The sequence below is a fragment of the Passer montanus genome, unplaced genomic scaffold (assembly GCF_014805655.1).
Source record: "Passer montanus isolate IOZ18808 unplaced genomic scaffold, ASM1480565v1 scaffold90, whole genome shotgun sequence".
Taxonomy (NCBI): domain Eukaryota; kingdom Metazoa; phylum Chordata; class Aves; order Passeriformes; family Passeridae; genus Passer; species Passer montanus.
The window spans coordinates 2526935-2552138 of record NW_024374368.1 but is presented as its reverse complement, the minus strand read 5'-3'; the positions used below and the strand labels follow the sequence as shown (position 1 = coordinate 2552138).

Here is a 25204-nt window from a genome sequence, read left to right as displayed (position 1 = left end):
ATCTTATTTTAAGCACCAATAATAATGAAAAATGTGGCTTAAAATGTGCAGTGAAACACACAGTTTTGGCACCAGCTTTTCTCAGACCTCTCCCTCCTAGACATCATTAGGTCTGCTCTAGGAAAAGCACAGCCATTTATTGCACCATAGTCCTGGTTTCAGCTATCTAACTTTAATTTTACAGCTTCCAGAGGCAAGCAGGATAAAAGGCAAATACCCAGTTTACGTCAAAAACTTTCTTTATTAAAAACAATTTTAAACCTCTCCTATCCAATAAACTGTACATTGCATTCTTGTGATTCAGTTCACAAAATCATAAAGATATTGACAAAAGTAAGCTGTTGGCAACCAGTAATGACACTGAAACTTGAATCATTGAAATGGGGAAGATGTCACATCTCCATCGGTTTTGAAACCGCCATCACTTAGGATTTTTCATGTATCTGCTCTTTTTATACGGTAATTTAGGTATATTTTACCATTCTTGTATGTGGAGTTTGGATTTTCCCAAATTTCAGATAGCCTGAGCAGAAATTGTTAATTATTTATTAGTGCCTGCAAAAACAATCTGCCTATGCTGCATTCTGACAAATTAGGACAAATAATTTTTTTACTAGTTTTGAAGTCACCTAGATGAAGTCACAAAGGTCTTGTGAAATGAACTGAAAAAAAACATCACATACCTTTTCCTCTGAGGTGGCCGCACTTGTGCCTCAACATGTCACCATCCTTCAGACAAAAAGGACAGCAGAGATGTGATCTGGAGAATGTTAAGGCAGGTGATAGCAGAAGAGACCCCTGCACATTGCTTCCGGCGTGGCAAGGCAGGACATGATTGATCTTTGTAGAGACCCAACTACTTATGCAGTTCATTATGTAAATACCAAAAATAAAATTGAGTTAGAAGTTTGATCTAGCAACATGACATGAGAAATATTTATGGCAGATGACAACGGTAAGGGGTGGTAGGATAGCACTTGACAAAGGCAAGGCAGATGACCAAGGAAACGTTAAAGAAGTATTAAGTGAGGATGCCCTTATGGAAGTTCTTCCTGGATCTCATCCTACTATGATTTCAAGAATAGCTGAAGTGGTTATAACCACACAATGTAAAATGCTATAGCTGCAGCCTTTCTCCTATATCACTTCTGAGCAGAACAAAGATGACAAGCCCAACGTCCTCCTTCCCCTTGGGCTCCTTTTTGGACTACAATTCTTCTTATGCTGTGGTCTGAGGTGCTTGCTCTGGCAACGAAATGGGAAAAAAAAACCAAACCAAACCAAACCAATAAAAAATCCTGCAAAAATGAAATACAATCTTCCTTCCACCTACCACTCCTCTCCTGTGTGCACACCAGCATGGTTTAAGGAAGGAAGTTATTATACACACAGCAGAATAGCCCTAGAAAAGAGCACCTAGATTTTTTTTTCCCTCCTCTGTGAGAAAGAGCAGATGGAACAGGAAAAACAAACAGGCCATGTTAAGATTAAGATTAGCTGTCTCAGTCCTGTGAAATGAAAGGAAAGGATGTGTATAAACAGCAAATATGTAAAATGATGAACTTTTAATGCTTTTCTTTGTCATGTATAAACAAAATACTTTTACAAAATGAGTCAGCAACCATCAATTGTTTGGCTTTATGACTACACTCCAAATTATTAATTGGTCACTGACCAAATGCAGGCTAGAAGAACTCAGGGTCGTTTCTGATACTCAACAAAGGCACAGTAAAGACAAAGCTGCACATAAATAAAATACTATATAGAAACAAGAATCATGTTTTAAGAAATATTCACATGGTTTAATAAAGGAAGAACAAATTTAAAAATGCAGTCTTTGAGAATTAGATACAATATCTGGATAAGGCTGAAGTCCTAGCTGTTTGTTATCTTTCAACTTCTGCACTATAATTCTGGCAAATTCCTCTCCTTGGCTGTCTGAAGTATCAAGCAATTGTCGTACTTTTGATGTCCTTGTAGGTTTGGTGCTTATAAGTTCATAATCTTCTTTCATGAGTAAAAATCTTGATAGAAGAGCATCCAGTGATTGATTCAAACATGCTTCAGTCATCTGATCAATAATTTCTTCTCTTTTACTTTGGATCCACTGATGAGCTACATTCTTTTGTATGGTTTCCAATATAAAATCTGAGATTGGAAAGGATTAGAAAAAAGGAAGGGATTGTAACTGTCAACAAATATTGCCACAGAACAAAGAACAAGCAGAAAAAAAACCTGTTAAAATGTTCCAATTTGACAAATTTAGTGGTTAGAGTATTTATTCTATCTGAATCACAGAATAATTTAAGTTAGAAGGGACCCTCAAGGAGGTGATCTGATGTAATGGCCTGCTCAAAGCTGGGCCAATTTCAAGGATAACTCAGGTTGCTCAGGACCTTGTCCAGCTGAATTTTGAGCATCTCCAAGTGATGGTACTTCTGCAGCCTCCATGGGCAACCTGTTCCAGTGTTCAACCCGACCTGGTACTAAAAAGAAACAGGTGGTAAATTCACTTTCCAGGGGGATTTTAATTGAAGATTACTGAAAACATCCCTGTAGTTTCCTGGTATTTTTCTCAAAGTGAGGTTTCACAGAGTGAAAGGGTGTTGATTCTCATATTTCCAGAAGAGGGTTAAAGTAATAGATTTTTATAAAGTTGCATGTTATTGTGATGATCCTCAAAAAAATATATCTGAATAATTAATCATTAAAGTTTCTTTTTGTTAACTTTTGTGTTAACTTTTAACAGCTATTTGATGCACAAGAATATAATGTAGTGGGCTCCCAGCTAACACAGAGGATCATTACAGGTGAGATGCTGACACAGTTGCTGCTTCTCTCAGCCCCACCATTACTAAATGGAAGACTGGGAAGCCTAAAAAGTGAGAAGTGACAGGCAGCAAGTTTGAGCTAAGTTCTCCTCCTGTTCTCCTGGACTGTAGCACTCCTACAGCAGTAGGAAATAGTAGAAACACTATGAGCAAAGGGAATGGGATAAGGCCCATGGCAGCAGGAATCTGATTAGGAGCAGAGAAAAAAAGGTAGTAGCTATAGATAGATACCTGCACTTGGCCACATTTTACACGTTTTTCTTAATTTGTAATATAAGTCTACAAGGACAGAATTAATTTTGCATTCTTAATTTGCAGATATTCTGTTTTCATTTTGCAGGTGAACAACAGTTCCAGTTTCCATTTCATACAGACATACATTCAATGTTAGAACATTTATTGTGGGTCTTGGAATCAAATTGCTGTACCTGAAGGAATTGGCGATGACTGCAGCACACGGGATGCAGAACTTGAGGCATCTGAAATACTCCTGGCAGATGAGAGACCAGCACTGTATGGATGCACAAGGAGTTTGGCACTTTGAGTTACAGACAGATTTTCATCCATGCTCTGGCTGCTAAGAGAGTGTAGACACCCAGAATTTCCATCTTAGACAAAAAAAAAAAGGAGACAAAAAAGAAAAAGAACAAGCTGTATTACTTCTGCAGACAAATAAAATACACCCATTAGAGACTATTTAGAGCAATTTCACAAAAGAAGTAAAAAACCAACTACTTTTACATGATATACAACAAATTAGTTCTTGTATTCAAATTCTGAGTACGTTTATGTCCCTCATATTTTACCAGGGCCTGACTATGGTTTGGGGTCCTGCTTTATTTTAAAGAAATATTGGGAGCATAAATCTGGTAGATGTGAACTTCAACGAAAAAGCTCTGTTTGAGGGAAAATTTTTTGTAGGGACTAGAAGAACAAAATAAATCCTTTGAGTATTTGGAGAAGTAACTAAAAGTCAGCAGGAAAGCAGACTAATTTATTTTGATGAAGTTTGGCAGTGTAACAAAGATGAAAATATAAAGATTCAGATGGGGGAAAAGGACATGAAGAGCAGTGGGAGAAGTTAACATTCAGAAGGAAGCCAATAGAAGCTTTTTGTAGTCCATCAAAACAGGATATGACTTCAGGAGAGCTTCAAGTAAACTTTTGTAAAAAAAAGTAAAAAGGATTTCTACCGGGGGGGAAGTTTAACAGTTTCTAGCTTTAGAATTTTTTTTTATAGTAGAAATGGTGACACATATGAAAGCAGCAGTAGAAATAACACAAGAAAGAGATAACAAAGAGCTGGTGAGACAAAAAAAATACAGGACCTGTCCCTAACTCTGCAAATAGCTTTGATTAGACTTTCACAGTGTCACTTGATAAAGACACAATAACTAAGATGGTAACTAAGAACCAGAGATGCAAGAATTCAGATGAGCATCTAAAGACACAATGAGGTAGCCCCATGGACAACTTGAGATTACCTGTCCAATGGGGAAATCTGAAGTTGTATTCCCAGCTCTTTCTTGACCTGTAGAAGAATATGTCTGTAAGTACACAGAGCAGGAATAGGAAAATGTGGAAGAAACTCCATTCTCAGTATTTTAAAATGGTGGACTAGAACTCATAGTAACTACTTTTTTATTTCATGATCAAGGGAGAAAGTTGGGCAGAGCTATGTACTGTGAAACAGCAGATATTATCTACTGCATGAAAAAGGGTAATAGGAGACAACCACTGTGAGTGAAAAATCATTGCAGGAAAGTATTTCAAGCAGCTGTGCTGGGATAGATTGTTATACATTTTTAGGCACACAAATTTAATTTCATAACATAAAGACAAGACTACTGGGATTGTACTGGTATGAGAGAATACCAGTACACGATATACAACAAGTTAGTAGGAGAGAATATCTGGACCAGTGAGCACAACATAAGAAAATACAATCATAAAATCAACAATTCTTTCCGTTGGAAAGACCCTTGAGATCACTGAAGTCCACCACTGCCCCATGTCCTGAATGCCACATCTACACATCCTTTAAATACCTCCAGGGCTGGTGACTCAACCACTTCCCTGGGCAGCCTTTTCCAATGCCTTACAACTCTTTCCATAAAGAAATTTTTTCTAACATCCAATGTAAACCTCCCCTGGCACAACTCAGGGCCATTTCCTCTTATCCTACTGTTTGCTGCTATTCCTTGTCAGTTAAGAGGCTCCCACCAGGCCATAACCTCCTCTCAGGTAGTTGCAGAGAGCCAAGGAGAAAATTTTCCTCTTTGAGCCTCCTTTTCTCCATGCTAAACAACCCCAGTTCCCTCAAAAAAAATGCTATTGAGAGTTATTCAGATGTTAATTCAGAAAAGAACAGATTGACTCAAGTTACTCAAAAAGAACCTAGGTGACCTAGAAGAATGGAGTAACAGAAATATAAAAAGAAGGAAAAATATGAGATCTAGATTTTCTGTTTCAAGCTGGGGCTAATGATAAGAAATGAGATGAGGAATAAAAACAACTTCTAAGTAGATTATTCTGTAATGAAGGACCTTGTGAGAAAGGAAAAATAAAATTCTAAGGTACAGTAAGTAAGGGGGATTTTGTAGACAAAAAAAGTTTGTCATCTCTCATAATACTGTGTTGCCTTAGTTCACTGATTTAAGTTAGAACATGCACCAGGAGGACTAGTTAGGATACTATGAGAATAAAGAAGTTTATTTTACAATGGGATTTCAAAAGAGTGCATCCTGTTCATCTAGCAAAACAAAGTATATTAAAGGATTACTCCGTATCAGAAATGAAATGGGAAGAGGGAAAAGAGCTGTTATAGGAAATACCCAAGAAAAGCTCACTAGGGAAGGGAAAAAAAAATAAAGATGAAAAGAAAGGCTAAAGCTAGAAGACAAATCTTAACTCTCAAGAAGCAATTTTCTGAAAAAGTATTCTGATTGTACTGATGGAAAAAACAAGAATCTATAGTCATTAACTCAGCTAGACTCTGTAGTCATTAACTTCTGCTTTTGTGCTATGCCAAACTCCTCTTTTGCTAACAGTTACCTGGAAGAGAATTTTCACCTGAAACAATTGCATGTGAGTCTGAAAAGCAAGATGAATGTCAGTCTTGCTTCCCACTACAACATAACCTGATTCAGCTACTGGCAAAGTAAGAACGAAATCTTCTGCAGCAGAGTTTTGTAGGCACTGTTTTCCCAAGCTTTACAGTATCTATACATAAACTCAATAAAATCTGAGCAATGACTCTATAAAACAACCACCAGCTGACCAATCAGATTAACTGTACCAATAAATTTTCATTGATACCCTCCACAAGCAGACACAACAATTCACAACAGAAACCAGCAGCAAGAAAGGCTGATATTTCTCATTATCTTATGTGATAAGACTTTAGAGTCCATGCTCATGCTCAAACTAATACTCCATGTTCTAAAATTCATCACAACACACTTATTAAGCTAGGTAAATATGAGTTATTCTTCATGTTTGAGGTTTTTATGCTGTATAGATAAATACTTCAGTTGAGGTACAGCCGAAGTACCCCACACTTGCTTTCTGCCATTTTCCCCCAGTAACTGGAAGTCCTTAAGCCTCCAGTAATTTATTTACCCAAGTTCCTCCTGTATTTATACCTTTCTAGTACACTTGAGTAGAAGTTCAAAAATGTGTATGTCTTCAAACAGGAGCTGAAACAGGAACTGCCTGTGCTCTTCTACCAGAGTATCTCTGGTTTTGCAGCCCCTCAGAATACTTTTTGATGTCATTTTTTTTAGCAGTGAAGTCAATAGTCTTGTTTGCTTTCATACTCCCGGTCCCTGCAATGCCAGAGAACACTCTATTCTTTTGACATATGTTTACATTCTGTCAAGGGAAGAAACTTAAATGCAGTTTTAGTTTCACAATGTCTTGCTATTCCACCTAGGTTCCATTGTATGTTTCTGGCTTCTGATGTCAGCAAAACTTCAAAATTGAGTTTTCTCAGGGAACTTTTATTCACAAAAGGGGACATCTACAAAAGGTCTGTGCAGATACTTTTGCAAAGCAGTCTATTAAAGACTTTTACTTACTGAATTAAAAATTATCTAGAAACTTGCACTGGAAACTTTGAGTTTACTCAGCTTCTAGAATGCCTTAAAATATGTAGCCTTTTTTATATTCAGAAGTGGTTAAAACAAAAAAAACCCAAAAAACAGACAAAACCAAAACCAACCAACCAAGCAAACAAATCCAGTTAACTAAACTGACAAGAGTCTGGAGGGGCAAGAAAATGTTAGCTCTGCACTCACAACTTTGAAGAGGAAAACTGAACCTGTGAGCTGCAAAGACTCCTCAGGTGATAGGAACAGAAAATCAGACCTTAAAAAGGCTAGGTTTTTTTACGCAGATAACGAGGTTCACAAAAGACATTTTTTCCTGACATAAAGAAACCCAATTTTCTACTACACAAATGCAATGTCACAGTGTGAATGTAAAGCTGCAATGGCAACTTAAATTTACACAAAGTCAAGAGTATCTCACCTGATGAGAGGATATTACACTGGGAAATAGACTTGAATTTTGATGTATCTGGAGGGATGCTCCGAAGGCTAAGTGCATCACACTCTATGGAGCTATAGTATGTTGGCTGAAAGAAATCCAGGTGTATATTGAACAGGCACATTAAAAAAATATGAAGTTCTAATGTTTTTACAAAGAACCTTCCCATCACCATGTTTTCCCTGCTATCTAAATGCTCAATAGACAGCACAATTAAAATACAGTAAATCAGAAGAAAGTATGTAATCCCAATACTTATGGATTTTCAAAGATGACAGCAATTTTGTATACAAGTTTAACTACTAGTAATAACTAAAAGCAGCAGCATTAAGGATCAAAATATAAATGCAAATCTATATTACCCTATACAGGCAAGCTCCATAGAGGTGTAAGGGAGCAGTAGACAATCTCTTACTATTGGCAGGCATTGTGTGCTGCATTCCTCCTTGAGGGCATCACAGACTCACAGAATATGTGGAGTGGAAAGAGACCCACAAGGATCACCAAGTCCATCTGCTGGCCCTACACAGGATGACCCCAAGAATCATTTGCCCAAGAGCATTGTGCAAACACTTAAACTCTGCCGGGCTTGGTGCTGTAACCAATTCCCTGGGGAGCCAGTTCCAGTGCCTGACCACCCTCTGGGTGAAAAACCTTTTCCTGATATCCAACCTAAAGCTCCCCTGGACAGCTTCATGCCATATTTAGAGCTTTCCCATATTTAGATGCTCTTCTAATTTCTGCATACTCACCCTCTTCTATCTTCACATATATGGCTTTTCATTTGTTACACCCTGGCTCAAGTAATGCATTTTATGCCTTTCCTGACTGCACAAGAAGTAAAGTGCAGAACAGCTCCCCTTACCAAGTTAAACTTCCTTTAATCTCTGAGGATGTTGACATACCAAATGCAACATATGAAGTATTTACCTTTTCGGGATTCAGAGGTATATTTAGAGGTATCTGCTCCACATTTGCTTTCTTTCCACTCTTGTAAATACTTTGTGATTCATACAGTGACTGGAAGAGAAATATTTACCTGTATTAAATTTCTGCTATAAGACAAATGACTACCCCACAAATGCATGTTTCAACCAGACAGAAGTTTAGACAAAGGAAACTGAGGAGAAATGACTAAGGAGATTACACTTCTTTTAGCAAGTGAAAGTTACCACTTACTTGACCAGCTCATGACTGTGACAAAAGCCACTTACCTTTGATCTCTTTAAGAGAAGTACTGCTTCCAGCATAGCTATTTCATCAAATGTTCTCAGAACTGGCTCCAGGTCTATTAAACATTCTGAACAAAGGAAGAGTACTTGGTGAATGGTTTGAAGTGGAAATCAAGTTGTCACTGTATTAAAGTGTCTTTCTTACATTTACAAAAATAATTTTTTTATTGACATGTATCAAATCACTTATGCTGCTAAAACAGAAGCTGCTTGCTTCTCTTAGAACAGTTCACACCACCAAAAGAAATGTGTACCAGAAGAGATCCAGGATAATGCTGGACCAGGATAATGCAAGTCTCATACTCATGGAATGGAGAGATTGGTGAGTTTGCTGTGTTTTAATGTAGCCCCATCAAGCATGATTAGCTGAATAGGACCCAAACACCATAAGACCTCAGAGTGGGCTGCTGTCTTCTCACTCCAGAAGAGGTGTTAAAAATTTATACCAGAAAAATAAACAAACACACCCCCAACACAGCAATATCCAGAACACGTGCCCAAGGCATGAGACAGGGCCAGAGAAGATGGGATAGTCAAAGCACTGACCTATCACATCCAGTGAAACCAAATGACACTGCCCTCAGTGTGTCTGTGTTCCTATGCTATGGTACTTGCTTAAGTTCCACATCAGTGAGCTGCACTTCCCCTAATTTTGCAATAGTTTTGCAACTTCTTCTTTCTTTTTATGATAGTAAAATGGTGGCAAAAGCAATGCATGTGGTTGTTTTTTTTTTTTTTTCAAAGACCATCTTATTACACACATGGCACTGAAAAGAGAATCCAAATAGCTCATACTACAGTACATATGCCAGATAATTTTCCCTTCAGTGTGACCACACACTTAAATTACTTTTTTTTTTTGGTTAATTGGCATAGGAAAACAAGAATGACTACAGAAATGCCACAAAGTGTCTATTTTTTTGGATTATAGAAAATATTGTATTTAGATATATTTCCTTGCTTGGAAAAGAAAATCTAGTTCTTGCTTGATAAAGGTGATGCAACAATTAAAGTGTGAGGGAAAGATTTACACTGAGATGCAAATACAAGCTGAAGTCACTACAACTTATCTGATGTGCAATGGCTCATTTGTGTTGGTTGGGTGCTCATAAATCCCACAGTACTCGTTTTATACTTCAGTTTTCCCACCCCCTCTTAAAAAACCCAAATCATCTTCAACAATAAAAAAAACCCTCCAAACATAAGTAGTTAAACAAAACATGCTGCTTTTTTACAGGTAAATTAAGAGACGGTAAATGCACAAGACTCCAACAACCAACCTGGTTTTATGGCACACACATAATTCCATTCATAAAAGTTTGTTTACAGCCATGAAGGATGCAGCCAACCACTTTATGATAAGTAGTAAGACCAAGCACAAAGATCTTCTGACATCTTTAACACTTCCCTTTCAAGACTATGGCCTTGCTCTGCAAGTACCATGTTCAACAGAAATGTGGCAAGGTAAACTCACTTAAGAATGATGGTCTTTCATCTGGGTTTTGTGCCCATCCACTTTCCATCAGTCTTATGACAAGCCCTCGATGAGGAATGTCCATTGATAGACTTCCTTCACTCAAGTCTAGTCTCTGTCCTTGTGACACGCTGTACATTATCTGCAAGGGGTTTATAACTTCTGTCAAAACAGATATTGTGAAGTCATTAGAAATATAAGCAATATGAAGAGTTTACTGTATAGGAGGAACAATTCCATTTGCATACATAGAATTTATAGCTCATCAAAATAAGGTTACATTTCTTGATTAACAAAAAGGTATTCTTAATTTATGAAACAACACTATAATTAAAAAAAAGATACTAAAAAATAGTCTAATTTGAAAGCTATTTCAAAGTGTACTTCAACAAGATTACAAGTTGAATTATTATAAAGTAACCCTTAAAATCAAGTTCCCAGGTTTCATGTTTAACCTCTATGTAAGACAGAAAAAATAAATTAAAGACACAGCCTTACCTTCAAATGGCTGTTTCCTTGACATCACTTCCCATATGATAACTGCATAACTGTTTACAGCATAAAAAGTAAAGAAGATGTTATTTTAAACTACTAACACTTAACAACACAATATGCTCAGCTTTACATTTTATTTAAAACATTTTGCTAAAATGGTCCTGCAAGGACACATGGGACTGACTACAGCCAACTAAAATGTTGACATGAATATATGAAAACTAGCAGTTGACCTCATCTTGAACTAATTAATACTATTAATTACAGACAAGATCCATGGCATATAAACTCCTATTCCAAATCTGTATCAACTTGGCTCTGCTGGTACGTTGTGAATTACATACTTAGAGTTTAAATGTCAGCACACAAAGTGAGCCCCAGAGAGCCAACTGCTCTGTCCTAACTGCAATATTCTGGCATCTTCCCAGCATGGACTGACGTTCCCAAGGGAAGCTGGGTATTAGCAGGGAGGATGGCTTCGATCCACAGCTCTATCCCAACACAGTGTCACAGAGACAGGTAAGGTACAAACTTGCACTTGGGATGCCCACTCCAGCTTCCTCCCTCCCCATACACGCTTTCAACATCTGCAATCTTCTCCACAGGGAGAGATGTCACTTACACACCATTCACTTTCCAGAACAGACTCTTGGGAAGATTGCTCTGAACTAATGTCATGGATTGAACACACATGTGCTTCCTCAGTGATCTTTTCCATTCACACCACATGAGTGGCAAGTGGTTCAGTGAGTACAAATTTGCCCAGCTTTAGTAAACTAGTCACTCTCTTCAACCATCAGGATATATTAGAAAAAGATAACTTTAAACAACTTTGTAATTTAAATAAGGTTAGCTGATTTCATTTAAAAGCAGCATTGAACTCTCAGTACTTCTCTGCAACATTTCCTTACATACTCTACCATATCTGAATGAAGCTCTATTCCATGAAAAGATCCTAATATTAATCACAGCACTGTATTCAAGTATCTGGTTCTGCATTTAGAAAGGACAAACCAGGCTAAACTTTCAGTGCTTCCATAACTTCAGAATACACACAAGGTGCTGACAAGTGTGTATTTCCATATTTTCATTCCAAGTCTTTATAAGCATTGTGGCAGTGTCATTCCAGAAAATAATCACCATGATCAACTGCTGTTAAGGCTTGTTCTCCACCCTTGGTATGAACGTACTGAGCCTCCTTCCTACATCACTAAGAAGTACCAAATTTTGCATACAGGTTACATTTAAGTGCCTTAAAACACTGTACCATCTGACAGCTACCAAGTAAGAATTAAAAAAATGAAGTAAAAACAAATAACTGATGCCTAAAATCAAACTACATAAACTGATTTTTCCTAACTATTTACTCTGTTTACACTTTAACATTCTTCAGTGATAAAGTTTATTCATGTAGCTTTTAAAAAAAGAAGTCCTCCCTGTTAGAAAAGTCTGCTTTTGATGTATTCCTGCAAATCCATGCAATTGGTATAGCAAATAATCCCTTTTGCAGAACTTAAGCTGCTTGAGTGTTGTTTAAACAATTTGTTTCTTTAAGAAAGATCCCTCCTCACAAATTAGCTTCACTATCTCAGGAACACTCAGCTGTGATCAATTAATTTGACATCCAGAAAATATCCTGCTATTTAATAATATCTTTCATTCAGTTTGGAATCTCTCTACAGTTAAAGATTATTTTCTCAGTTCTACAACACTGCAGCATTCCCCTTTACACTATTCCTGTTTTCCTTTCTTATTTCTGCTTTGTAGCATCTCCTTCTGACCATAAGCATGGAACCTCCTGTGTGGCCTTTCTGGTGGTCCTTCACTGCCTCTGCACCTTCATATCTTCCTGCCTTGAACATCTCTCTTTCCAATGTTGTCTCAGTCTCTCTTCTTCTTATGTAATCTCTTTCCTTCCTAATTTATCTGGTTTTTATACCCTTCTGATGTGTTCTCATACTTTCTCCTATTTGGTTGTTATTCCTCTGAAAATATTATTTTCTAAGAAACATTTGTCTTCTTCCTCTTCACCCATTCATTAATCTGCCAGTCACCCTTTCTTTCCCCTCAATACACCATTTTTTCTTTTCAATGTTTTCCTCATCCATATCTTCTCATCAAAAGGTAAAGAAAGCAGGTGTCTTGTCATCTGTAGTCTTTGGACAGGAATGTCAAGGAACTTCACCTACTTCTTAAGGGTAAGGGATAATTAAAGGAAATAGTGCTTCCCTGGAAGTCAGTAGGACCTTCTGAGACTGAGTAATCTCTCACCAAGATATAACCATGTCAGAGATCAGTGAAGGTAAAGGTGGCACCAGAATGATGTGACAATGTGACTTTGTCACAGTGATTGGCCAGTTCATGCCTCCTCAATCTTCCTTTACACATAATTCCTCCCAAAATTCTTCAATCTCTGAGCTCTCCAAACAATTTTAGACCAGCCAACTGTAACTCCAATATCCTCAGAGAGATTTCCTTTTGTTATATGGATCACTACCACTCTATTGACTATTCTATTACTTGTAATCAGGACAACACAAAACTACCACAACTTTCATAAAGTAAAATATTCCTTAACGAGATTACTGTAACTACTTTCTCCAACCCCACTATCCTGTTTTTATCCACCTCCTTTCCAAAAATACAATTTCTTCTTTTCCCCAAGTACATTCCAAAAATTATGTTATTTAATTACACAACTTATTGTTATTTGTGCAGTATGTGCATTGACTTGATGGTGTGAATGGCTTTCTTCTTTCCCTGCATTGTCTGTATGTGCACACTCATTTACAGAAAACAGTAATTTTCACCTATTCCTGAGTCTCAGCTTAATTTTGAAGCATTACACTTGTCACAGCACAAAAGTCATTAAAAACAGCTATCACTCAATTCTTTATTTCCCAATTCATTTAGCCTATATAGCTATGATATTATCATTGAAAATAATAAAATTGCTGAGAATATGCTAAAATCTAAGTTCAGTAAATCATATCTGAGCTCAGATTTCAAGCCCCACTAGAGAACAACAGGAGTTACCTGTAGATATCATGTTTGACACTTGCCCGGGTTTTCTGACTGGGGTTGTAATCCTCAGGTGGCATGTAGATAATTGTCCCTCCTTCCGGCAAGGAGGATTCGCTTCGGGACTGGGACATGGATATGACACGCCATTTGGACATGCCAAAATCTGCAATCTGGAAAGGTCAAATCAGTTGTTCTGAGAAGAAAAACTGGTTTTATCTGCTGACACTTGTTAGAAATTCCTGAAATACACCCAGCAAAAGGGGTCACCCAAAGCTCTTAACCTGACACACAAGAAGTATGTGGTTATCCTAGCAACAGGAAACATCAACTCCAGTCCATAATGCATTCCCAGGTCGTGACTCATGCTGTACCTATAGAGCTGCCCTATCCTGTTCTTTTAAGGAAGGACTCATGAACACTATGGATGAGGAATCTGCTGTAGATAGCTATGTCATATGAAGAAAATCACTTTCTTGTGCTAAAAAAAGCAAACAAAAAATCATTGATTACTTGTAGCTCCCTGGCTGTGAAGAAAGCACGAGTTTAGTATAAATCGTAGTAGTTGTACATAACTCAGCTTGCCAATATCCCAAGGCAGTTTCTCTCACAGAACAATTTTAGGGCACTTCACCTCACTCCCAAAACTATGATGTATTAATCCTGAATTAATAAATTTGATATTCTGAAATTCTGTGCTGCAAAAAAGTTGCAGAATATTTTCTTTACTGTGCACTCTGGGGCCTTGCTCCTTTCTACAGGATACAGTGTACATACATGAAGAAGTAACTGACTTCCCTTTACCTCCTCAGACATTCAGGAGCCAGGGCACCAGATGTCAGATTAGGTTATGAAAAAGGAGAGAGATATTTAGCAGAATGCACCTGCTGGCTGAGCTGCAGTGTCTGGCATACATGGGAAATAAGCAGCCAGCTACCAGCTCTGCACTTGTCCAGCATTTGCACAACAGCAAAAACATTTTCAAGAAAGATGCCTGTGCAAGCACTGTGGCAATTAAGATAACAGAAACAAGCTTTCTGAAGAGCATACATCAAAATCCACAATGAAAAGTAACCTTTCTTCTCTACAACTCACTCTCATCAAGACTTCCTCATTGTAATTGGTCTAAGTCTTGCTCATTCAGTAGATCAGGGACAGCCAGAAGCACCCTGTAAATGATGTTACTTTTATACATATGCAGTATCCCTTCTGTTTGGCATGCATGATAAGCCTTGTTTGCATTTCCTGTCACTGTACTAGTTTACAGAATCTTGCTTCACTTAAAACCCTAAGGACACTCCTTACAGGAGGCAGGGTAGGTATGCAAGAGTTAACCTCTTCCCTTCAAATGCCTCAGCAAAGAAACTGTTCAGATATGATCAGGCAGAGCACCAGGCCACACCAAAGCTGTTAGGGATTAAAATGAGAGTGGATAAAAAAATGACTTGGACTAGCTCCCTGATCAGGTTTATCAGGAAGCTCGAGAGATGGCAATACCAGCACAATTGAGTGGGAGCAAGTATGACCTGCTGAGGGTGTGAGCAGAGACAAAGTCATGTGAGGCACATTGCTGCCAAGAAAAATTTCTGTGCAATGAGGAAAGAAGAAACCAGCAGCAGATCTTTGCACAAAGGACTCACAAGGAGTCAACTTACAGTAGCAACTGAAACATTCACTTTTCAAGTATAAATTTAATGCAAGATATCTCTTATTTCCATTTACTTGAGTAACATATTCTATCAATTATAAAACCAGATCTTTTTAAAATAACATAGAAACAACAAAACAAACTCTTGCAATTATGGAAGCACCTAAACATTTTGTACTTTCAGTCTCTTTTTCACATCATGGAAACAACAAAACAAACTCTTGCAATTATGGAAGCACCTAAACATTTTGTCAGAAGTACTTTCAGGCTCTTTTTCACATCATACTTTAACAGGCAGAATTAAAGTTTTTAACTACTGATACTTCTGCATGTATGTTTGCTTGTTCTAAGGGCTTCCCAAAAGCCACCTTCCAACACAGGAGATTTCGAAGTTTTGCTTTACATGTTCTGTTACTACACCAATAGAACAGATTTGTCCATATTGCATGGTAAGTATCAAACGGAGCATTAACAGTTGAATTTGACCTACTACCTATCAGTAGTGACTTGTCAGAGCATCTCAGGCAGGAACACTTTCTGTTTTCTTCTCAGGAGGGGCCAGATGGTGCAAGCCTTGGAAGGCTGACAAACAAGAGTGTCACCACTACTGAGTACCAGCTACTGCTATAGCAGAAACAGCCTAACTTCTGTCTTCCTGGTCTCTTCAGACAGATAAAATCCACAACTGTGTAACAGAGCTTCCAAAAGAGAAATTCTAAAGTTCTGTCTACAAGGATAAAAGAAAAAATCCACCATACTATTACATCCTCTCTGTACGGCCACAACCTCACCCTTCCTCCTCTACAACAATGAAAACATTTTCACTCATTCTGGATGCTGAAGATGAAATAAGAATGAAATAACCCTACCTTGACATGAAACTCATCATCCAGCAAAATGTTCTGGGTTTTTAAGTCATGGTGCAGCAATGGAGGATTCATGTTGTGCAAATAGTTTACTCCCAGAGCAATTTCATAAAGAATGCGGAATCTCAGGCACCAGGGAATGTCGGGATATACATCTTTCTGCCAAGATAAAACCACAAAATCAGAATATCATCCTCTGTTCTAACAGCACACAAAGACTTATTTTATAAAAAGAAGAAAGTGACTTTGGCAAACAGTAATATTTTAAAACTTACATTACACAAACTCCTTAAAAAGAATTGTAATGGTCATTGAGACTCATTAGCTGTTAAAAGAAACATTATCAAAAAATAGTTATGCAGTGCTGTTTCTATTCCCTAGCATTCATATAGTTATTCATGACTGCTATACATGACATTGAACATTTACTACACTACTCATTCACATGGAAATATGAATAACAGATGAACTTCTGCATGAAACTTGTAACACACAATTTATGAGTCCTACAGAAAGAATGGCAAAAATCATATATGAAACTGACACTGGGGAACAAAAAAAAAAACTGTATTGAAACTATGCACAAAATACTACCTTTATAAATAATAATACAGCAAGAAATATGCAGTAAAACTCAACTGAAGTCTATATTGACACCAATGTCTTTATGAAAAAACACAGCTGAGCTCTGTAAGGCATGAGATGTGTACTGATTAAAGGCAGAGAAGAGACTTGAGTGCTATTGAGACAACTGCAGTAGCAACACTGTTCAGGCCAAACTAATGGGAGCAACTGAGAATTCAGCACAGGAAAAGTTACTCAGAGAATAAGATCTGGAAGAAATAATCATAGCTGTTTATATTAGCAATATTTAGCTTCTATAAACAAAAGTAAAAATTTTCATTCTTTAAGAAATTATTCAAACTCATGAAAAAAATCAATATTTGTATTGGCAGTAATTCAGAAACGCAGACTGAAGCAAGCATAAGCATTTCAGAATCTAATTAGAGGACAACTGAGATTTTTAAAGTCACTGTATGTAATAATTCAACATAAAAACTTGTTATAGGTCACAACATTAAAGGAAAAAGTTTAACAAAACTTAAGTCAGCTGAGTTTAGCTGTGGTTTTGAGATACAGAAGATCTATCTGAGCACAAAAACCACTAGGGATACTGTCTTCTAGCATGAAATATTATAAATAAAATACTTCACTATACTAATTAAGTATGAAAATTGCAATCTACTTGAAGCAGCCAGGTATCATACTTAAAGACCATAAGTACACTTACCCCATGCAGTAGCTGGTTTAATGACCCATTGGTCATGTATTCTGTTACTATCCCCAGAAATTCAGGCTCGTTGCAGATTCCCAAAATTGGCAGTATGTAACTAAACCTGGCTTTGTGTAATATCTCTGCTTCTTTTAGAAGGTGGTTTCTATCACTTAAAGAAAACAAGTAAACAAATAAAAATACATTACCATACCAGTACTATGAAACTCCAAGCAAATGCTGGGGTCACTATCTTCTCTGAATTCCCTATATGCACTACATTTTCACCACTTGATTTCTAACATGCTGCTTTGAGAACAAGACAGTGTAAGACAAATCAGAATCTGCAAATGCAGACAAGAGAGCTTCCCTGGTTTTGTTGTACCACACAAATGTATTTTCATCACACATTTCATCCATGTTTCCAATAAATAAGGATAATGTCAGAACTTCCAGCTTCCACCATTCCTTGTAACCATAATGGTAACAACCATCTGCATTTCTCCCACTTTACTGAACACCTTCAAACCCCAGCTTTTCACTCAAGGCCAATATTTATCTCCTAGAGAGTGGAGATTTTAATATATGTGATTCTCCAACCATTTAAATCTAGTCAACTCTAATGTACGCTAATATAATAGGGGCTAAAGGAATGCACTTTTGACTTCTGAAGGAAAGTGAGCTCCTTTCTGAAGGAAAAGGAACAATTAACTATGTTTTGTTTTCACATAAATTGTTCCCTCAAGCAGCTCCTGCTTTGAATTGCTTTCTGGAAAAAACATCCCCTAGATGCACAGGAAGCAGGAAAAGACCAGCCTCATGATGGGTGCCTTTGCATGCCTGAATTTGACTGTGTGGATCCACTCTGGTACCTCAAAACTCCTCATAAATGTGGATTTGATGCTTCTTTACAAATTCAGGCCTTGCAGCATGTGGATTTTAGAGGGTCAAGTTTTATTTAAGATTGAGTATGATTCCATCCCTGAAAATAGAAACCATTTGGTATGCCTTATATCTCAAATAGTCTTGAAAAAAATGGGTTTGTTGTCAATAAGGATAGTTAGACCATGAAGCATAATTCAGTGAAAAAAGCAGTTAGATCTTAGTGGAGACTGGTACAGATACAAGTACATGACTAGGATATTCAAATCCAGAACATTTACAACACATTGATCCTTTGGTAGTGAGCCAGTCTGGCTCAGAAGCAGCAGGGCTGTGCTGGGGCCAGGGCTATGCCCACCACAATTCGTTCAGCACAGCACTGTGCACAGGGCACCCCCCAAAGCACTCAGGGCAGTCTGGATCCATCAGGGTGGGTTTAGCACGCAAAAAGAAAAGGCTGTCAGGATAGATGAGGAAAAGAGGAAGCCTTGTGAACTAAAGCCTGCAGCTCTTAGCAGCAGGAAATTTTGAATTTGGATATGAAATTAAGGTCCTTTTATCTATGTGATGGAAACTCTAGGAAATGACAGAAGTAAAAAGGCAATCTTTGAAACAAGCACGGGGTGGAAGAGACAAAAAACTCGACACCTCCCTCTCTCCAGAGATGACTAGGTTTGAGAAAGTTTGGGGTTTTCCCAGACAGTAAGGCACATTAGCATGGGATTCAGCTGTGGCTGGGAAACGAATTGCGACATATTGCAGTCTATTCCTGTGCCTGTCAGTCACTTCACCTTTGTCTGCTCCATGCCAGAGGGGCACTGAGTAATGCCTAAATGAGCACATTCCCACAACAGCTTCCAACTGGCTTTGCTCTTTGCCTGGTCACATACCATATTCTGGGATGCACAGCACATGCTTCCCACTTGGGGAATTGATGGCATCATGAACTCATCCCTTTTCCTGACAACACTTACAGGTTGGCATTTTATATTGCCTACTGTACAACCAAGTCTTGCTGCTGAGACTTGGGTATAATGGATTTTTTAGTAGCTTTGAGTCTTCTGACAGCATTTCTGGGCTTTGTGTAATATATGGTGGTGCCTTATCAAGGCTGACCTAGAACAGAGGCTAGACAGAGCTAAAGAATAAAGTAGGTATTTATTAGGAAACCTCAACAGATACACCTTGGGCAGTACAAGAGCCCAGCCAAGGCTACACCCAAGAGGAACCCAACATGGTCACAAAATGGATGACCGGGCACAAAGTCTCACATTTTTATAAGTTCTGGTCTGTTAGCATACTGGAGTTAATTGTCCAATTATAGCTTTAGGTTATGAAGTCTGATCCTTCTTTTTCTCTCTTCAGTCCACATTGTTTATGCTCTTGTGCCTGAAATTTGGGTGGTTGTCCTTGGTTCCAAGCTAGGAAAGGAATTGCTTTGTTTAGCTTCTCCGTGAAGAGAGCTTACCATCCCTTAATATGAAGCTCAGAACATAATAAAGCAGTACAGAATCTGAAACATATAAAAGCTAAAACCTAAGGCATCATGGTAGGTGACTGAATTATTTTGATTACCTCACTTGCACTCTAATCACAATTTCACAGGTTAGATGTCCCACAAATCCAAATTCTTGCAAGGCTAAAAATAGACCTGGTGGTTTCTCCTAGCTGTTCTCTGAGGATAAATGCTGTATTTCCAACTAGCTGGGATCTAAGCAGACATTAAAAAAAATCCCACAACAAAAAATCCCCCACAACACCCATCAGTCCTCTCTCTCTCCCAACTTATCAGAAAACACAACATAACTGAGATTCCATTTCTGGCAAGATTTCAGAGATAAAGTTTATGTATACACAAACCTAGGCAATAAGAGGTGAAAGAGCTTAAAACAACTTGTCTTATATACGAGTATATTGAGTCACAAGACTAGAAGTCTTTCTGAGTGAAGCTATCCTATCTAAAGGTCTAATACCAGATCTAGGAAACCTGAGGCAAAAGCTTGAAGACAGCAAGATATGACTCAGAGGCAGGTTTACAGTCAGGTAGGCTGCAGACAACCTAAGAAGAGGCAAGTTTGCATTGATATGTTAACAAATTGTAACTATGGGGATTGAACAAGACAGTGATGAATGAAAAAGTACAACTTGTTGTGCCCTTACGTGGAGTGACAGCTGCTGTAATAAATATGCTGGCACTTGGGTACCTGGAAAACGGGGAACACAATTGTTACACTGAAAATACCAGTTTTATGGGGGCGTGGGGGAGGTCTACAAGCCTTTTATTTTAAATCAGCTTCCCTCAGTACTATGAGATCTGGGGGAAAATAACAATTTTGCGTGGTCTCACAGAAGCTTCTTGAAGAAGCAATCCCTAGTGGATAGAACAGTATACTCCCGATATTCCTCTCTCTATGTAAACTCCAAATCTACAGTAATCATTGTACTTTAATATCGATCAGATACCTCAGCAAAATGGTTAGCAACCAACAGATCCAGCAAGAAGCCAAACTCTATCAATCCCACCATGAGGAGGGCTCAAGGTGCACAGTGTCAAAGAAAAAAATTCCAAAAGAAAGAACTTAGTGTCTCAGAGACCGAGATCGAAACCACTCCTTTACAATAACAGAAAGAGAGGAAGCTCCGGGGCCGGTCCGTGCTTTCTCCTGGCCCAAGCTGAATCACCCTGGTGGGATCCCCTTTCCCCGCGGAATTAAGGCAAGGCTGCCTACCGAAACACCAGGATGGGATCCACAGACCTCCGAAACCCATCTTCGACCGGCACCTCCACCCTTTCTGGGGGCTGGTTCAGGGAAGGGCGGGCTCGGCCCGGCCCTTGCCCCGGGATGCCCCACGCCGGCGGCCCCCTGCCCACCCCGTTACCTGTCTAGCAGCGGCCCCTGCAGGCATTTGAGGGCCACCGGGACCCTCCAGTCGGCGTGGCGGGCGGCGGACACGGTCCCGTAAGCGCCCCGGCTGATAAAACGCAAGTCCGGGAGTTTGCTGGAGGGGATGGAGGGGAGGCCGTAGCTGAGGGCGCCCGCCCGGCCCCCACCGCCATCCCCGCCGCTCATGCTGGCACTCCGCGGGGCTCAGCGGGGCCCGGAGCGCCGCTCCTCTGGCCCCACTTCCTCGCTCCCCGCCGGCAGCTCACTGCCCCGCCTGCTCCCCAGTTGGCCAGCGCTTCTCTCCTCCTTCCACCCCACCGACGAGCCACTTCCTCACGGAAAAAGCGTCCCACGGTTCGCGGGTCGGGGAAGGCGGAGCAGCCGCGATGGGAGGAGCGAGCCGGGGGAGCGCGGTGCCGGCGTGCCCCGAGAGCCGCGCCGGGGCCGCGGCCTCGCCCTTGGGCAGCCGCGGGAGCGCTGTGGCGGGCCGCGTCCCTCGGCCCTGGATGGAGCATCCCCCCATCCCGCCCGAAGGAGCGTCCCCCCATCCCGCCCGAAGGAGCGTCCCCTGCGCTGCACAGGAGGATCCATCACCCTCCGTCCCGGGCGCGGGCGAGTTCTGCGCTCGAAAAATGATGCAGGATGCCAGAGCCGAGCGCAGATCGCCGCAGTGAATGGTTCACTGCATAGACTCATAGAATGATGTGGGTTGGAAGGGGCCTTAAAGATCATGTAGTCCCAACTCCTCTGCCAGGACAGGACACACCTCCACTAGACCAGGTTGCTCAGAGCCCCATCCGGTGTGTACTCATTGCTCAAGCAAGGTGAGAAAAGCTTTGTCTCATGCAGTCGCTTATCTCCTCCGTGCTTGTTCTAGGAAGATTTTTCAGGGTAGCGGCATTTCAAAAAGACGATTTCGAAATTTCCAGTAAGTGCAAGTTCACCCTTGCCCGTGCTCATAGCGAGCTGCCTATGCTGATACACGGATGTATTTATGAGAGCTTTATGTGAAGGTTGCGTAGGAAGCTTTTCTAAAGCCTGTTCACCAAGCCAAGTTCTCACAGACTAACAAAGTAATTTAACTTAAAGGTAGCGATTTGTAGCTTTACACAAGGAGTGACACTTCCACAGGATGAAATAAAGATAAACAGAGCCACTCATTAATTTAACTTAAAGGTAGCGATTTGTAGCTTTCCACAAGGAGTGACACTTCCACAGGAAATAAAGATAAACAGAGCCACTCGTGTGTGGATCACGAGCTAGGTGCCTGTGGCTTTTCGCCTCTCTTTTCTCCCACTTATGGATATGGACAATGAGAATAGAATGAGCAAAAGACCTAAGTTTTCAAGCTACAATATGTTCAATATTTCACAGCATTCATTTTAAGACATGGCAACAACTTTTCAGCTCTATCTAGGTCCTAGCACTTTAGCTTTATGACTTTTCCAATTTTCTTGTATCTTTGATGATTTATATCCTCCAAATGCTTCAGCATTATGAACGTATGAACAACCATGTAAAGCAACTAGTGACTTACTCTACTTTCATTTTTTAGCTACTTACTCTACTTTCAGTTTTCATTTAGTCTGTGTCCTTTAGACACACTAGGTGGTTTCCCAAAACTGTAATCTTGAGGCAATGTTTGCAATACGCAAGTTTTGGGTATCTGTTTATGCATATCCCTCTCTGTATTAACCATGTTGATAGTACCATTAGTCATACAATTTTAAATTTGGTGTATAAGGAAGATTTTGTTTCCAAAAGAAAATTATATACAAAGGACAATTACCATGAGCTTGCATTATAAAACCACTGTGTAGATACATACTTACAGTCTTTGCCATTAAAATGTCACTACACTGAGGATTTATTTGTTCATCTTGTTACTGTGTTGATTTAATGTATATTTATGGTGTTAAGTACACTGACTTAAACTCCAGGAAAATTATTGTAATTCTAAAAGTGGATGTGGAGGCAGCACTGTTGGAGCAATGCCATGCTTCTCTTGTCATGCCTGTTCCAGGTAGTGTTCCTGGAGCTGTAGTCCTTGTGACACCCCAAACCCTAACCCCAACCCTAATGGCAGCTTGGGGGCGAGGCTGAGGTCCTAAGGTAGATTAAACTTTTGATAAAACTAAAGTTTTTGTTAAATACAGTTCCTAATTATAGAAACAGTATTTATAGCATGTGGCAGATAAATAGCTTCCTGTGGTTTACTTCTTTGAGATTTTAACTGGTGAGTTTTCCCACTCAGTCCTTTTCATTTTTAAGTGTTGGATCTGACTTGTTCTTTCACATGGAAATTTCCTGAAGGTCCTCACTGATAATGGGGTATGTGAAGTCCACAGCAAAGAGGATACTTTTTCTCTGTGTGGTATTCATACTGGTTTGATTAGTGTTGTCAGGACTGTTATTTGCTTGAATTTAAACCGCAAAAAAATGGTTCTGAAAGTGTGAAAGCTGTGGTGATGGGCTTAGTCTTCCTTCAGCTTGTGAAATCTAGGCGGGCAGCTAGCTACTATGTGATCTGTACATCATGATGCTGACTTGTAAAACACTTTCCATTCCTTGTATCTCTGTAATAGATCAAGTAAAATAACAACTGAAATTAAACACACTTTCCAGACTGAGGTGGTATTTGCTTTTTGACATTCTTCCCTGTGGGCAGCATAGTCTGGAAAAAGCTTTTACATTTCTACTGTGAACAGGTATTCACATTGATGTTGAGAAGAAGGTATAAAGTACATATCTCTCCCTGTGCATCTACACCTGAAAACCAGGCCTCTTACACATAGATATACATACACCCTTTTACAGTCATGTGTATGTTTTAAAAAATTCACACTACCTGCATGTCTTTACTAGTATAAAGACTTTCTTTTTTCAGTTTGTTTCAGTCTTGTCCCTCCACCAAAAAATTTTAGTGCCTTCATTTTTATGGATATTAAGCACCAACATACACCCTTTTACAGTCATGTGTATGTTTAAAAAAATTCACACTACCTACATGTCTTTACTAGTATTTTTTTTTTTGCAGTTGTGGATATTAAGCACCAAATCTAGTTGTGTTTTTTTTTTTTTTTTTTTTTTTTTTTTTTTTTTTTTTTTTTTTCGCAGTTCACAGGTTAACTATGTTTCCACAATGGCAGGAATCTCTTTGCTGTCAAGACAAGGTGTTCAGATTGAAAAAAGCTATGGTTGCATGATGATGATTTTATATCTCAAACAACTTTACCATATTTTTGCTGTTGGTCTTAAACATGACATGTGTGGATGTATATCTATGTATATGAGGCCTGTTACCTACTAAATATTCTCAAAAATTTGTGGAAATGGCACTTTTTTTCCCTTAACACTTGATAGTCTCTGATTCTTAGTTGTGTCTTTGGAGCTGCATAAAAGACCCTGTTTTAGAAAATGAGTTTTCATTCAATAATCACAGTGCCTTTGTCCCTGCTTTTTACTTTGTGGGATTTTTTTTAAGCTTTTACATTAAAAAAATGAGGGATATTCATTATAAAAGCCTTTTTAAAAGGAATATTTTGCCTGGATATTTTGTACTATCCACATTGCAGGAATGAAGGACTTTGGTAGTAACCTCTTCAATTGTGTTTGGTCTTACTGAAGTAAGTATTTTTTTCTGAGATAATGCATCAGGTGCTTAGATTCTGGCTGAGATCCTGTTTTGCCTGCTGTCACACTGGCAGTGTAATGATACACTTGCTCAGTTCTATTGGTAATGAGTGCTACAACCATGGAAACCAACAGCCTTTGAAATCCTCTGTGTATTCTCCTGCCAGCCTCGACCAACCTTCTTTGTTAGCATGTGCCACACTCTAGGTGGGCTGTTCCTGAGCATCTGGGCTCTTTTGGAAGTTGTTACCTATGGTTTTAGATGTCTGTTGACACAATTTTATATTAAGAAAGCTGCATGAAAGTACTTGTATCCAGCTATTACAACATGTTGACACTATCCAGCTGACTGAATCAAGGAACAGAGCTGCTGAGAGCTTTCCTAGCAGTTTGGAGGGAGGGAGGGAGGGAGGGAG

General features: G+C 39.1%; 1 protein-coding gene across 3 annotated transcripts; it reads right to left on the bottom strand.

Annotated features, from left to right (window-relative positions):
- Positions 1 to 440: 440 nt before the first annotated feature.
- Positions 441 to 21635, bottom strand: RIPK2 (receptor interacting serine/threonine kinase 2). 3 transcript variants are annotated; one of them, XM_039695619.1, is made up of 12 exons: positions 21151 to 21635; positions 17407 to 17560; positions 16119 to 16274; positions 13617 to 13774; positions 10584 to 10633; positions 10086 to 10247; positions 8594 to 8679; positions 8310 to 8399; positions 7362 to 7467; positions 3260 to 3439; positions 2397 to 2486; positions 441 to 2148 (listed from the first exon to the last, which is right to left on the bottom strand). In XM_039695619.1, exons 1-12 carry the CDS (start codon positions 21339 to 21341, stop codon positions 1823 to 1825), a joined length of 1749 nt encoding a protein of 582 aa, XP_039551553.1. In that variant the 5' UTR covers positions 21342 to 21635; the 3' UTR covers positions 441 to 1822. The 3 variants fall into 3 exon arrangements, with proteins under 3 accessions (XP_039551553.1, XP_039551554.1, XP_039551555.1); XM_039695620.1 differs by lacking the exon at positions 2397 to 2486 and having other exon boundaries at positions 21151 to 21634; XM_039695621.1 differs by lacking the exon at positions 17407 to 17560 and having other exon boundaries at positions 21151 to 21314.
- Between the last annotated feature and the right edge of the window lie 3569 nt (positions 21636 to 25204).